Consider the following 13853-nt stretch of genomic DNA (forward strand, 5'->3'; position numbering starts at 1 on the left):
TGGGTGAGTTGGTCATGCCCAGCATAGACATGTAGGTATATTGTGGATGGGTGAGTTGGTCATCCCATGAATGGACATGTAGGTATATTGTGGATGGGTGAGTTGGTCATGCCCAGCATGGACATGTAGGTATATTGTGGATGGGTGAGTTGGTCATGCCCAGCATAGACATGTAGGTATATTGTGGATGGGTGAGTTGGTTATGCCATGAATGGACATGTAGGTATATTGTGGATGGGTGAGTTAGCCATGCCCAGCATGGACATGTTGGTATATTGCAGTGCCGCTCTCTCAATATGTTTTTGTGTATTGGAAGGCTCTGGTTTGCCACTGGAGTTACAGATGAGTGGGTGACACTTGGATCTGCCTAGCATGGGCCAGTAAGGCTGCTCTAGTGATTCCTCTAGTGGCTGCTCTAGTGTTTCTCTACTGTTATGTGCTTCACCACAGGGATCATGCTTTATAGATTTCTACTCTTTAAAAATATTACCCATGAATAAGTCCACTTTTTTCAAAAAGAATTGGGCTTGAAACTTTGCCCTATACTCAAGTATATACCATGAATGTTACATGGGTGGGTTAATAGCTTGTTTATTATCTGTGTGGAAAAGCAATCAGTTAGTCTTAAGATAGGCTTAAGTTTGCCCAAAAACCCTTTCTCCTGTATACTACATTACCAAAGTTTAAAAGAGAAACTTTTCTTTTTCTTTTTTGGCCACCCTACCTCAGTGGAATACGGCCGGTTTGTTGAAAGAAGTACGTAGTAGTTTGCCCGAAATACTCTGTATACTGAGTGGCTTTCTGCATGCACACCTAAATGTCACCCATCTCTACAAACTTTGTATCATGCTGAAATAAATAATCTGTATAATTATGCAGAGCATTTTTGTGGAAACTTAAAATAGGAGTAAAATTAATAAATATATTTGTTCAGTTTAATATATCAGTTTGACATTTAAGATGGTGAGTTATGACAGTAGGTTGTGAGTTATGGTAGTAGGTTGGTAGACAGCAACCACCCAGGGAGGTACTACGGTCCTGCCAAGTGAGTGTAAAACGAAAGCCTGTAATTGTTTTACTTGATGGTGGGATTGCTGATGTCTTTTCTGTCTCATAAACATGCAAGACTTCAGGTACGTCTTGCTACTTCTACTTACACTTTGGTCACACTACACATGCATATACAGGTCTCCCTCAACATTCATGTTTTCAACTTTCACGGGCTTCACACATTCGCGAATTCCCAACTGCCAAATTCCCAGCCACCAAATTCCCAGCCGCCAAATCATATTTAAGTTTCCCGCCACCTGCGAGTCCCTACTACCCTCCCTCCGACCCCCGCAACTGTCAGCCAGCCCTCCCACCACTCAGTGTGGCGAGTGTTTTGTTTGTTCATTATTTGCTATTAAACTACAGTATAAATAATGTAAACCCATTCATGACTGCATATTGGAATGGCTATTCGGACAGGTATTAGATGGTGACATCATGTATTTACTCTTGAACACTGCAAAGAATTAAACATTTCTGCTACAGCTAATAATAACAATAGTAATAATAATAATAATAATAATAATAATAATTAATAATAATAATAATAATAAATATGATATAATTGAAGAAGGAAATTGTACAAAAATACGAGGGAGTGGTTGACACATCGTCAGTGTGACTTTGTTTATGCTGGAGTGAACATTAGTCTCTGTGCTCTTCCAAACATTTCACAATAATTCAGCGGTTGAGGCAGTGGTATTTAATAACATATATGTTATAAATAATAATAGTACATGTTATTATTAATAACATGTATTATTATTAACATGTATGTATTTAATAACATGTATGTTATAAATAATAATAGTACATATTATTAATAACATGTATTATTATTAACATGTATGTTATTAAATACCATTGCCTCAATCACTGCCTCTACCACTCCAGTCACACTCAATCTACAAGCACCAAACACAATGAATTATTGTGAAATGTTTGGAAGAGCACAGAGACTAATGTTCACTCCAGCATAAACAAAGTCACACTGACGATGTGTCAACCACTCCCTCGTATTTTTGTACAATTTCCTTCTTCAATTATATCATATTTATTATTATTATTATTATTATTATTATTATTATTATTACTATTGTTATTATTAGCAATAGCAGAAATGTTCGATTCTTTCCTATGTTCAAGAGTAAACACATGATGTCACCGTCTAATACCTTTTCTAATAGCCATTCCAATATGCAGTCATGAATGGGTTTACATTATTTATTCTGTAGTTTAATAGCAAATAATGAACAAACAAAACACTCGCCACACTGAGTGGTGGGAGGGCTGGCTGCCAGTTGCGGGGGTCGGAGGGAGGGTAGTAGGGACTCGCAGTGGTGGAGGCATTGGTGGAGTCTGTGGTATTTAATAACATACATGTTATTAACATACATGTTATTAAATACCATACGTTATTAAAGCATAACATGTATATATTTAGTACAATTTATGACGTTTTCATGTATTTTATGATTATTCATGGTTCAACAAGTTAAGGAAGCAGTATTGTAATATATTTCCCTACAATATATTGGGGCACCAAACATTCACGGTTTTTCAACATTCGCGAGGCTCTTGATCCCCTAACCCTCGCAAATGTTGAGGGAGACCTGTATATACACACAAGCATATATATACTAGTTCTTGTTCTTGTTTATTTCCTCTTATCTCCATGGAAAGTGGAACAGAATTCTTCTTCCGTAAGCCACGTGTGTTGTAAGAGGCAACTAAAATGCTGGGAGCCAGGGGCAGTAGTAGCCATTTCTCCTGTATACTTTACCAAAGTTAATAAGAGAAACTTTTGTTTTTCTTTTTTGGGCCACCCAGCTTCAGTGGGATACTGCCAGTTTGTTGAAAGAAGTTATGACAAGGGTAGAATAAAGTTTGTGTCAACAAGCATAAGAGTGACAAGTTAGCCAGAATAACAAGATAACTATAGAAAGATACACCCTTCAAGGGAAGTGGGAGAGTTGATTCAAACTGATTACAAATTATTTTGGTTGGTTTGGTTAGCATTGAGAGATGAGATCATTTTTAAGGCCCTTTATGTGCATTGCATTTCTGCATAGTGTGAGACTTGACATGAGGGATGTTGAAAAGTGCCTTGTGCCTTGTATTGTGACTGTGCATTCTGTTGCTGCTATCAAGGAGAAGTTTAAGTGGAGGGTTATATTGGAGTTTAATGTTCTGTATATATGGTAGGCACAATAATGTGTGTATGTCTCGTACATTTAGTAGGTTCAGGCTCTTGAAAAGTGGTGGGGTGTGCTGTCTGGCACAGGAGTTGGTAATCATCCACACAGCAGCTTTTTGTTGGTTTATTAAAGGTTCAAGGTGGTTGGCTGTGGTTGATCCCCAGGCGCAAATACCATAGGTGAGGTAAAGATATATTAAAGAGTGGTATAGGGTAAGGAGTGTCATTTGGGGCACATAGTACCGTGTTTTGGAAAGGATGCTTACTGATTTGGAAATTTTCTTAGATATATGCTGGATGTAGGAATGAAATTTAAGATTATAGTCATGGGGAAGATCTAGACATTTACCCTCAGTTTGTCTTGTAATGGGAGAACTCTTTATCGATATATGTATTAAGTTGGATATTTAAGGCTCTATATCCAAACAGCATGAAGTATATTTTGTCTATGTTGAGAGTTTGTTGGTCATCATCCAAGTATATATTTTTAGCAGCTTGTTGTTACAGTGTCTCTAAGTATAGCTGGGTTTGAGTGGGAGTAGACATAAGTAGTGTTGTCTGTGAATAGAACTGGTTTAAGGAGTTGAGATGCATTGGAGAGATCATTGATATAGATGAGAAAGAGGAGTGGGCCTAGGATGCTACCCTGGGGCACTCTGACAGCTAGAGGCTGGATAGTGGAATTGACTCCATTTGCGTGTACATACTGGTGTTTGTTGTTAAGATAAGATTTTAGGTAATCAAGGGAATATCCTCTGATACCATAATGGTTTAGTTTTAGGTGCAGGAGATTGTTGTCTTCTCCATGGTCTGGTCTCAGATCAGGCATCCTAGGTTGGAAAGGAAATAATACAGGATTGTCCACACACTCTGGCTGCTGCATTTGGAGTGGACATGTTAACATCTGTGCACCTCTGGCAAGACTGATAGTGTGAATGATGGTGAAGGTGTTTCTTTTTCGGGTCACCTTGTTTTGGTAGGAGACAGCCAGCGTGTTAAAAAAAAATATTAACATCGTACACTATATTGGTATTTCCATATGCAGCTGGAATAGATAACAAGTATGTAGATCAGACTGCTAATTTGGACTAGTTTAATATTTGGTTAAGGATGTTTAGTTTTTTCTTGAACTAGTTATTTGCATCATGCCAGGAGGGGAAGGTGCCACAGTTACTAGCAACCCTGACCATGAAAATACGGATGCCTCAACTGTTGATGCCCCAGTAAACTGCATTGATAACTTGTCTACTACTACTATTACTGCTGCTACTACCACCACCACCACTGATGCTACTACTACTGCTGCCGCCACTACAGATGAGCTTGCTACTCCCAGCACAAGCACTGGAAGCACTGAAGTTTCCCAGACATCGAGGCGCTCCCGGAGGATCTTAATTAGGAGTGATAAGAGCAATACTGCAGCAGGTAAGAATTAACCGTAAGAGTCATCACATTTCTCTCAGAATCAAAATTAACATCAATGTATTTTACCCATGTAGAGAGAATGGAGCGAAACAGAGTGACTTCAAGAGTGTATCAGTCTGTAGTGGAAGGAAGGCGGGGTAGGGGTCGGCCTAGGAAAGGTTGGAGGGAGGGGGTAAAGGAGGTTTTGTGTGCGAGGGGCTTGGACTTCCAGCGGGCATGCGTGAGTGTGTTTGATAGGAGTGAATGGAGACAAATGGTTTTTAATACTTGACGTGCTGTTGGAGTGTGAGCAAAGTAACATTTATGAAGGGGTTCAGGGAAACCAGCAGGCCGGACTTGAGTCCTGGAGATGGGAAGTACAGTGCCTGCACTCTGAAGGAAGGATGTTAATGTTGCAGTTTAAAAACTGTAGTGTAAAGCACCCTTCTGGCAAGACAGTGATGGAGTGAATGATGGTGAAAGTTTTTCTTTTTCGGGCCACCCTGCCTTGGTGGGAATCGGCCAGTGTGATAATAATAATAATAATAATAGTATTTTACCCAGCATTTTTGTGCATAGTACCAGTAGTGAGAAAATAAACTATTGGTTCTTGAACTATGTTCTATTAAATAGCATTGATTATCATAAAAGAAATGGCTACGATCTTCTGTATATAGTGAAAAGAAATTGCAATTTTGAACAGATTACAGTAGTTACCGCTATTATTATGATTTTTTGGGGAGAAACTACATTAATACTCTATAAAACATTAATGTGTCATCATCTATATTTCATTCAGAGTTAATAAAGGTGGAGATAAAATATGTACTGCTGTATTTCTTGTATTGATGGAAAGACAAGCAAAAGTTTTCATTACCCTGTTATATTGTACTAAACCTACTGACAATGAATCAAGTAGAGGTACATTTAGTGACACAGGGTAATAGAAAGTGGTATTGTCTTTTGATGTATGCCATAGACATATTATGCTCTATGTAGTGATGGGTCAGTCGACGTCGGCTTTCCACCAGCTGAATAGTTCACCTTCATTGTACTAAACTTGAGAGCAGTTGGCTCTTAAAAACATTAATATATCTTGGATGATGATTATTACGTTGCCTATATAATCCCCATGGGTTTAGTGCTTCCCCATGATTAATAGTGATAATGCATTAATTTGGAAACAGCTTCTGCTACAGTGTCAGGCCCTATTGATGTAAAATCTAACTAGAAATTCAACTTTGATAACATTTTTGTGTATTCTATATGTGGATACTAGAAAGAATAAGAATGGCACAATACTATGACCGGAACAATACGTAAATAGCCCTCACATAGGAGAAGGAAACTTATGACGATGTTTTGGTCTGACTTGGACCATAAACTAGTCCACACTGTGTGGCTAGTTAATGGTCCAATTCAGTCCAAAATATCATCATAAGTTTTTCTCCTGTGTGTGGGCTATTTGTGAATACAGTTGACCCTTGAATTTCATCATCCCTTTCTGAAAGCAAAACTGTAGTTATTCTCTATAAAATATATTTTTTGTTAATATTTTTGGGTGTCTGGAATGGATTAATTGGCTTTACATTATTTCTTATGGGAATTTTTTTTTTTTTTCCCCAACAAGTCGGCCGTCTCCCACCGAGGCAGGGTGACCCAAAAAAAGAAAGAAAATCCCCAAAAAGAAAATACTTTCATCTTCATTCAACACTTTCACCACACTCACACATTATCACTGTTTTTGCAGAGGTGCTCAGAATACAACAGTTTAGAAGCATATACGTATAAAGATACACAACATATCCCTCCAAACTGCCAATATCCCAAACCCCTCCTTTAAAGTGCAGGCATTGTACTTCCCATTTCCAGGACTCAAGCCCGACTATATGAAAATAACCGGTTTCCCTGAATCCCTTCACTAAATATTACCCTGCTCACACTCCAACAGATCGTCAGGTCCCAAGTATCATTCGTCTCCATTCACTCCTATCTAACACGCTCATGCACGCTTGCTGGAAGTCCAAGCCCCTTGCCCACAAAACCTCCTTTACCCCCTCTTTCCAACCCTTTTGAGGACGACCCCTACCCCTCCTTCCTTTCCCTATAGATTTATATGCTTTCCATGTCATTCTACTTTGATCCATTCTCTCTAAATGACCAAACCACCTCAACAACCCCTCTTCTGCCCTCTGACTAATGCTTTTATTAACTCCACACCTTCTCCTAATTTCCACACTCCGAATTTTCTGCATAATATTTACACCACACATTGCCCTTAGACAGGACATCTCCACTGCCTCCAACCGTCTCCTCTCTGCTGCATTTACCACCCAAGCTTCACATCCATATAAGAGTGTTGGTACTACTATACTTTCATACATTCCCTTCTTTGCCTCTATGGATAACGTTTTTTGACTAAACATATACCTCAACGCACCACTCACCTTTTTTCCCTCATCAATTCTATGATTAACCTCATCCTTCATAAACCCATCCGCCGACACGTCAACTCCCAAGTATCTGAAAACATTCACTTCTTCCATACTCCTCCTCCCCAATTTGATATCCAATTTTTCCTTATCTAAATCATTTGATACCCTCATCACCTTACTCTTTTCTATGTTCACTTTCAACTTTCTACCTTTACACACATTCTCAAACTCATCCACTAACCTTTGCAATTTTTCTTTAGAATCTCCCATAAGCACAGTATCATCAGCAAAAAGTAACTGTGTCAGTTCCCATTTTGAATTTGATTCCCCATAATTTAATCCCACCCCTCTCCCAAACACCCTAGCATTTACTTCTTTTACAACCCCATCTATAAATATATTAAACAACCATGGTGACATTACACATCCCTGTCTAAGACCTACTTTCACCGGGAAGTAATCTCCCTCTCTTCTACATACCCTAACCTGAGCCTCACTATCCTCATAAAAGCTCTTTACAGCATTTAGTAACTTACCACCTATTCCATATACTTGCAACATCTGCCACATTGCTCCTCTATCCACTCTATCATATGCCTTTTCTAAATCCATAAATGCAATAAAAACTTCCCTACCTTTATCTAAATACTGTTCACATATATGCTTCAATGTAAACACTTGATCTACACATCCCCTACCCACTCTGAAGCCTCCCTGCTCATCCGCAATCCTACATTCTGTCTTACCTCTAATTCTTTCAATTATAACCCTACCGTATACTTTTCCTGGTATACTCAGTAAACTTATTCCTCTATAATTTTTACAATCTCTTTTGTCCCCTTTCCCTTTATATAAAGGGACTATACATGCTCTCTGCCAATCCCTAGGTACCTTCCCCTCTTTCATACATTTATTAAACAAAAGTACCAACCACTCCAACACTATATCCCCCCCTGCTTTTAACATTTCTGTCATGATCCCATCAGTTCCAGCTGCTTTACCCCCTTTCATTCTACGTAATGCCTCACGTACCTCCCCCCCACTTACATTCTGTTCTTCTTCACTCCTAAAAGATGGTATACCTCCCTGGCCAGTGCATGAAATTACCGCCTCCCTTTCTTCCTCAACCTTTAAAAGTTCCTCAAAATATTCTCGCCATCTACCTAATACCTCCCTCTCCCCATCTACTAACTCCCCTACTCTGTTTTTAACTGACAAATCCATACTTTCCCTAGGCTTTCTTAACTTGTTTAACTCGCTCCAAAATTTTTTCTTATTTTCATTAAAATTTCTTGACAGTGCCTCTCCCACTCTTTCATCTGCTCTCCTTTTGCACTCTCTCACCACTCTCTTCACCTTTCTTTTACTCTCCATATACTCTGCTCTTCTTATAACACTTCTGCTTTGTAAAAACCTCTCATAAGCTACCTTTTTCTCTTTTATTACACCCTTTACTTCATCATTCCACCAATCACTCCTCTTTCCTCCTGCCCCCACCCTCCTATAACCACAAACTTCTGCCCCACATTCTAATACTGCATTTTTAAAACTATTCCAACCCTCTTCAACCCCCCCCCACTACTCATCTTTGCACTAGCCCACCTTTCTGCCAATAGTCGCTTATATCTCGCCCGAACTTCCTCCTCCCTTAGTTTATACACTTTCACCTCCCTCTTACTTGTTGTTGCCACCTTCCTCTTTTCCCATCTACCTCTTACTCTAACTGTAGCTACAACTAAATAATGATCCGATATATCAGTTGCCCCTCTATAAACATGTACATCCTGGAGCCTACCCATCAACCTTTTATCCACCAATACATAATCTAACAAACTACTTTCATTATCTGGAGAGTTTATCTGGAGAGAGTTCCGGGGGTCAACGCCCCCGCGGCCCGGTCTGTGACCAGGCCTCCTTAGGTCAGTGTCCCAGGATGCGACCCACACCAGTCGACTAACACCCAGGTACCCATTTTACTGATGGGGAACATAGACAACAGGTGGAAAGAAACACGTCCAATGTTTCTACTCTGGCTGGGAATCGAACCCAGGCCCTCACCGTGTGAAGCGAGAGCGTTAACCACCAGGCCACCAGAGCCACCATTACGTGCTACATCATACCTTGTATATTTATTTATCCTCTTTTTCATAAAATATGTATTACTTATTACCAAATTTCTTTCTACACATAGCTCAATTAAAGGCTCCCTATTTACATTTACCCCTGGCACCCCAAATTTACCTACTACTCCCTCCATAACATTTTTACCCACTTTAGCATTGAAATCCCCAACCACCATTACTCTCACACTTGATTCAAAACTCCCCATGCATTTACTCAACATTTCCCAGAATCTCTCTCTCCTCTACACTTCTCTCTTCTCCAGGTGCATACACGCTCATTATAACCCACTTTTCACATCCAATCTTTATTTTACTCCACATAATCCTTGAATTTATACATTTGTAGTCCCTCTTTTCCTGCCATAGCTTATCCTGCAACATTATTGCTACTCCTTCTTTAGCTCTAACTCGATTTGAAACCCCCGACCTAATCCCATTTATTCCTCTCCATTGAAACTCTCCCATCCCCTTCAGCTTTGTTTCACTTAAAGCCAGGACATCCAGTTTCTTCTCATTCATAACATCCACAATCATCTCTTTCTTATCATTTGCACAACATCCACGCACATTCAGACTTTCCCACTTTGACAATTTTCTTCTTCTTATTCTTTTTAGTAATCTTTACAGGAAAAGGGGTTACTAGCCCATTGTTCCCAGCATTTTAGTTGACTTTTACAACACGCATGGCTTACGGAGGAAAGATTCTTATTCCACTTCCCCATGGATATAAAAGGAAAAGTAATAAGACCAAGAACTATTAAGATAAAATCAAAGAAAACTCAGATGAGTGTGTATAAATAAACGTGTACATGTATGTGTAGTGTGACCTAAGTGTAAGTAGAAGTAGCAAGACATGCCTGTAATCTTGCATATTTATGAGACAGACAAAAGACACCAGCAAATCCTACCATCATGTAAAACAATTACAAGCTTTCGTTTTACACTCACTTGGCAGGACGGTAGTACCTCCCTGGGTGGTTGCTGTCTACCAACCTACAACAAATACATTTTATAGAGAATACAAAAAAAGGGATGATAAAATTCGAGGGTCCACTGTACTAGCTTAAAATTGTTATTCTTGTCTTGTTCTTACAGTGAAAGTCTTTTGTAAATTCTGTAAACTTAAGGAGTAAGAGGTTTGCTAGGATGTTCAAACTGATTTATGAAGACTATAATAATTTCAGTGAAGAAATGTTTCTCCAGCCTGTGTTCTTCAGTCCAATATAGAGAAGAACAATGGAGGAAGAGGAGTTTGAGGGACTGATTACCTCAAAATCCTCCTGGAAGAAGAGGAGGAGTTTGAAGGACCGATTACCTCAAACTGCTACTCCTCTTCCACCATTCTTCTCTATATTGGAATGATGAAGCCACTGGCTGGCAAAATGTTTCCTCAGTAAAGATTCGCAAATGTTGCACAAGTGTCTCATTCTTCAGCTGGGAAGTTGACATAAAAAAAAAAAGGTATAAAAAAATTGATCATTCCTTTATATCTGCATCTCTTGCTCCTTCTGTATCTCTTTAATATTCTTGTATACCCGTACCTCACTTGTCCTCAGTCATTTTTTAGCATCTTGTTAGTATTCTTATTCATCTTCTCATTGTCTCTTTAGTTTCATTTTCCTACATCTCCATTCTCACTATACTTTCCTCTTATGATCAGTGTCTTTCCATTTTATCCATTCCACTTCTTTCATTATCTTGCTTACCTATGTTTCCATTCCTGTTTCACACTTAAGTGATGTACAGGTACATATGTATTCATATGTACCTCTGTATCTTTAACATCTGCCTAAAACTTGACACTCTCTCTCTCTCTCTCTCTCTCTCTTAATATTAATCTCATGACACAACTGTATTCTAATAATATTTTTGGGAATCAGCACAGGCTGAAGGAGATAAATCTGTGCGTCACATTCACTCTTTCTTGGCCATGCGCAAGAGAAAATACCGACGCGATGAAGACGTCTCTAAAGAAATGGAGAAAACAATCCAACATCATCATAATGTGTAAGTACAGTGTAATAATGTGTATGTACAATATAATGTGTAAGTTGACTATCATTATTAATTTATTCTCACTCTTAGCAAATACAGTAGTAGTAATTGCTTTGCAATAGTTAGTGTTGCTTATTATTCATGGGGCCAGACTCATGCTTTAAATGATGGGATATTAGAGACTAGGTTATGGATTTAGGATGGAGGATCAAGCCTGCACCACTCCTTGCCTCATGAACTGCAGTCTGGATATTTAAAGTCAAATAATCAAGTGTCCAGCACACTGGCTACTACTGATTACTGTTTACCACAGTTGAGGCTTGATGCTGGTGAAGGCTTCTTGTTCCAAGGAAATGGAACAACCCTCACCTTCTTTGACTTGTATATAATTACAGTACCTCCCACTCTGCTGTATCAGAAATCATATCAAATCAAAATTTTTATTTCTTTTTATAGTATACAATGTGTAGTTTACATGTAGTAAAATAGATACTGAAAGAAGGCCACTAATATGAGTGAGCATTTCATTAAGATTCATTGTATAAATTCTGATGCAAGTCTCATCAGTATAAGTTGAGGTTGTTCTTGTTCAAGTTAATCTTAACTCATTTTCATAATTTTTTGAGATTTTCTTGATACTTGCCTGACCAACTAAGCCATTGTCCCCTTAAGTGTTTAAGCCTTTTCTTATACAAAGGTCCTGAAGATTGACAAAGATGTTTTGCATTAGTTTTGGCCTTTTATGTTAAGTTGACATTAAATTAATGATGCATTGTGAATATATGCAATTTTGATAGACATTGTATTTTCTCCCTATTTTACCAAAGACTATGAGAAATCATTATATCTAGGCAATTGGCTGATTTACTAAGGTTTTTTCATATTCCAGCACTGACTATGAGGAAATCAATGTGGCCGTGCGACCGTGGGTCCGTCTGAATGGGACGCTGAACAGGCGCGTCCTAGACCGCCTCTTGGGTGCTGTTCTCAGCTTGGTCATGGAACGGCCAGGGATCAGTGGGAGAGACGTTGTGTGTCGCTTTTCCCCCGCCTTACAGCCCGCCCACACACACGACTTGCTGGATACGTTGGTTTACTTGCAGTGCATTGTGAAGGAGGAACTTGTACCCTCTCACAAACCTTCTCTCTTCTCTGACACCGTCGATTACATTTTGGGTAAGATTTAGCATTTATTTAGTAGATGAAGTATGGTATGGCCATCAGATGTTAAAAAGACACACAGCAAAAGACCTTTATTAATATGATGTTTCACTTAGTGAAGTTGTGAAACATTGACTGGTATTACAGGTCACCTGTTTATCCTGACCTGGCTTACAGGTCAGTCAAATCTGTCAATATGATAGAAAGTTACTCATGTGCAGAGTGAACTTTCATTCATAGATTGTAAAATTAAAAGGAGAAACTTTCATGTTTCCTTTTAGGCCACCCTGCCTCGGTGGGATACGGCCGGTGTGTTAAAAGAAGAAAGTATTACTCTAAGCACCGCTTTATCAAGGTCTGTTTAGAGAGTGTGCATGCATGTACTCACATACTTATGGTTACAGAAAGAACCACAAGACACAATACCACGACTGGAACAATGCACAAATAACCCGCATGTAAGAGAGAGAAGTTTATGACAATGTTTCAGCCTGACTTCATGTGTTAGTGTAACTTGTAAATGGTCCATGTCAGACCAGAATGTCACCTTAAGCTTCTCTCTCCTATGTGGGGTTTATTTTTGTATTTGTGGTTACAGGTTCATTACATTCATGGAAATGTGGAATCTCGGCTAACCTCTGGATGTAAAATCTAATAACTTGCTATTAGAATTATTACTGGATTAGCTGTTCACGGGTAATCTGCACTTAGGGAAAGAAACTTGAAGATATTTCAGTCTTTGACATGATGATGGTTTAGGATGGACAGAAACATCATCGTAAGGCCCCTCTCACAAGTACTGGTTATTTATGAAGTGTTCTAGCCTTGGCATTATGACTTTTATTCTTTAATAGCTATTTATTAAAACACTAGAAGTTTTCTATCGAATAAGATTCTGTTAATTCCTCTTTTTTGTATCTTTTCTTTAGTTCAAGCTGAAATCCACGACTATGATGAGGATTTGCTGTACGAACCCACCGTGGATGCTGTGCTGAAGCTAGCAGTGTTCATTGGAGATAAGAAGTATTCCCAGGATTTTCTATCAGGAGACAGATGATGATGATTTTTTTTTTTTCATTATTCTGTAATATAATGTTATGCAATACTGCTTGCTTGATTTTACCTTACTGCTACAATGTCATTAGTCATGATGCTCATTATTTAATGTTTCATGCTAATGTTTCTTGAAGCGTAGAAAGGGTGGCATTAGATTATAATAAACAAGGACATTCTTATTGATAATATGATGGACATTTCTTGCAGCAAAAAAAAAAAATTGTATATCAGTTATGGAAAAACCACTTAGACAAATTTTCTTTATATTTCAGTAATGATTTTTGATCTCAACATGAAAAGGGTATTTATTTAATTTTTTTTTTTTTTTCAAAATATAAATGGCGTTGCTTATTAATCTTGAAAGGACTTTCTCCTGAATTGTAAATGTTCATTATTTAGTCTTGTTTTACACACAAATACGTAAACATGGAA

The 13853-nt window shown here is 38.5% G+C and overlaps 1 protein-coding gene across 3 annotated transcripts in view; it reads left to right on the top strand.

Moving 5' to 3' along the window:
- The window catches only part of LOC128704456 (general transcription factor 3C polypeptide 1), a 76623-nt gene extending 63153 nt beyond the window's left edge, over positions 1 to 13470 (top strand). For 2 of the 3 annotated variants that reach the window (XM_070103132.1, XM_070103130.1), the window contains 4 exons: positions 4400 to 4672; positions 11090 to 11216; positions 12094 to 12380; positions 13295 to 13470. In XM_070103132.1, the coding sequence (XP_069959233.1) occupies positions 4400 to 4672; positions 11090 to 11216; positions 12094 to 12380; positions 13295 to 13422 (815 nt within the window). In that variant the 3' untranslated portion in view covers positions 13423 to 13470. The remainder of the gene's footprint in view (positions 1 to 4399; positions 4673 to 11089; positions 11217 to 12093; positions 12381 to 13294) is intronic. The other variant, XM_070103131.1, reaches the window with a different exon arrangement.
- The last annotated feature ends 383 nt before the right edge of the window (positions 13471 to 13853 follow it).

The sequence above is a fragment of the Cherax quadricarinatus genome, chromosome 84 (assembly GCF_038502225.1).
Source record: "Cherax quadricarinatus isolate ZL_2023a chromosome 84, ASM3850222v1, whole genome shotgun sequence".
Classification (NCBI taxonomy): Eukaryota; Metazoa; Arthropoda; class Malacostraca; order Decapoda; family Parastacidae; genus Cherax; species Cherax quadricarinatus.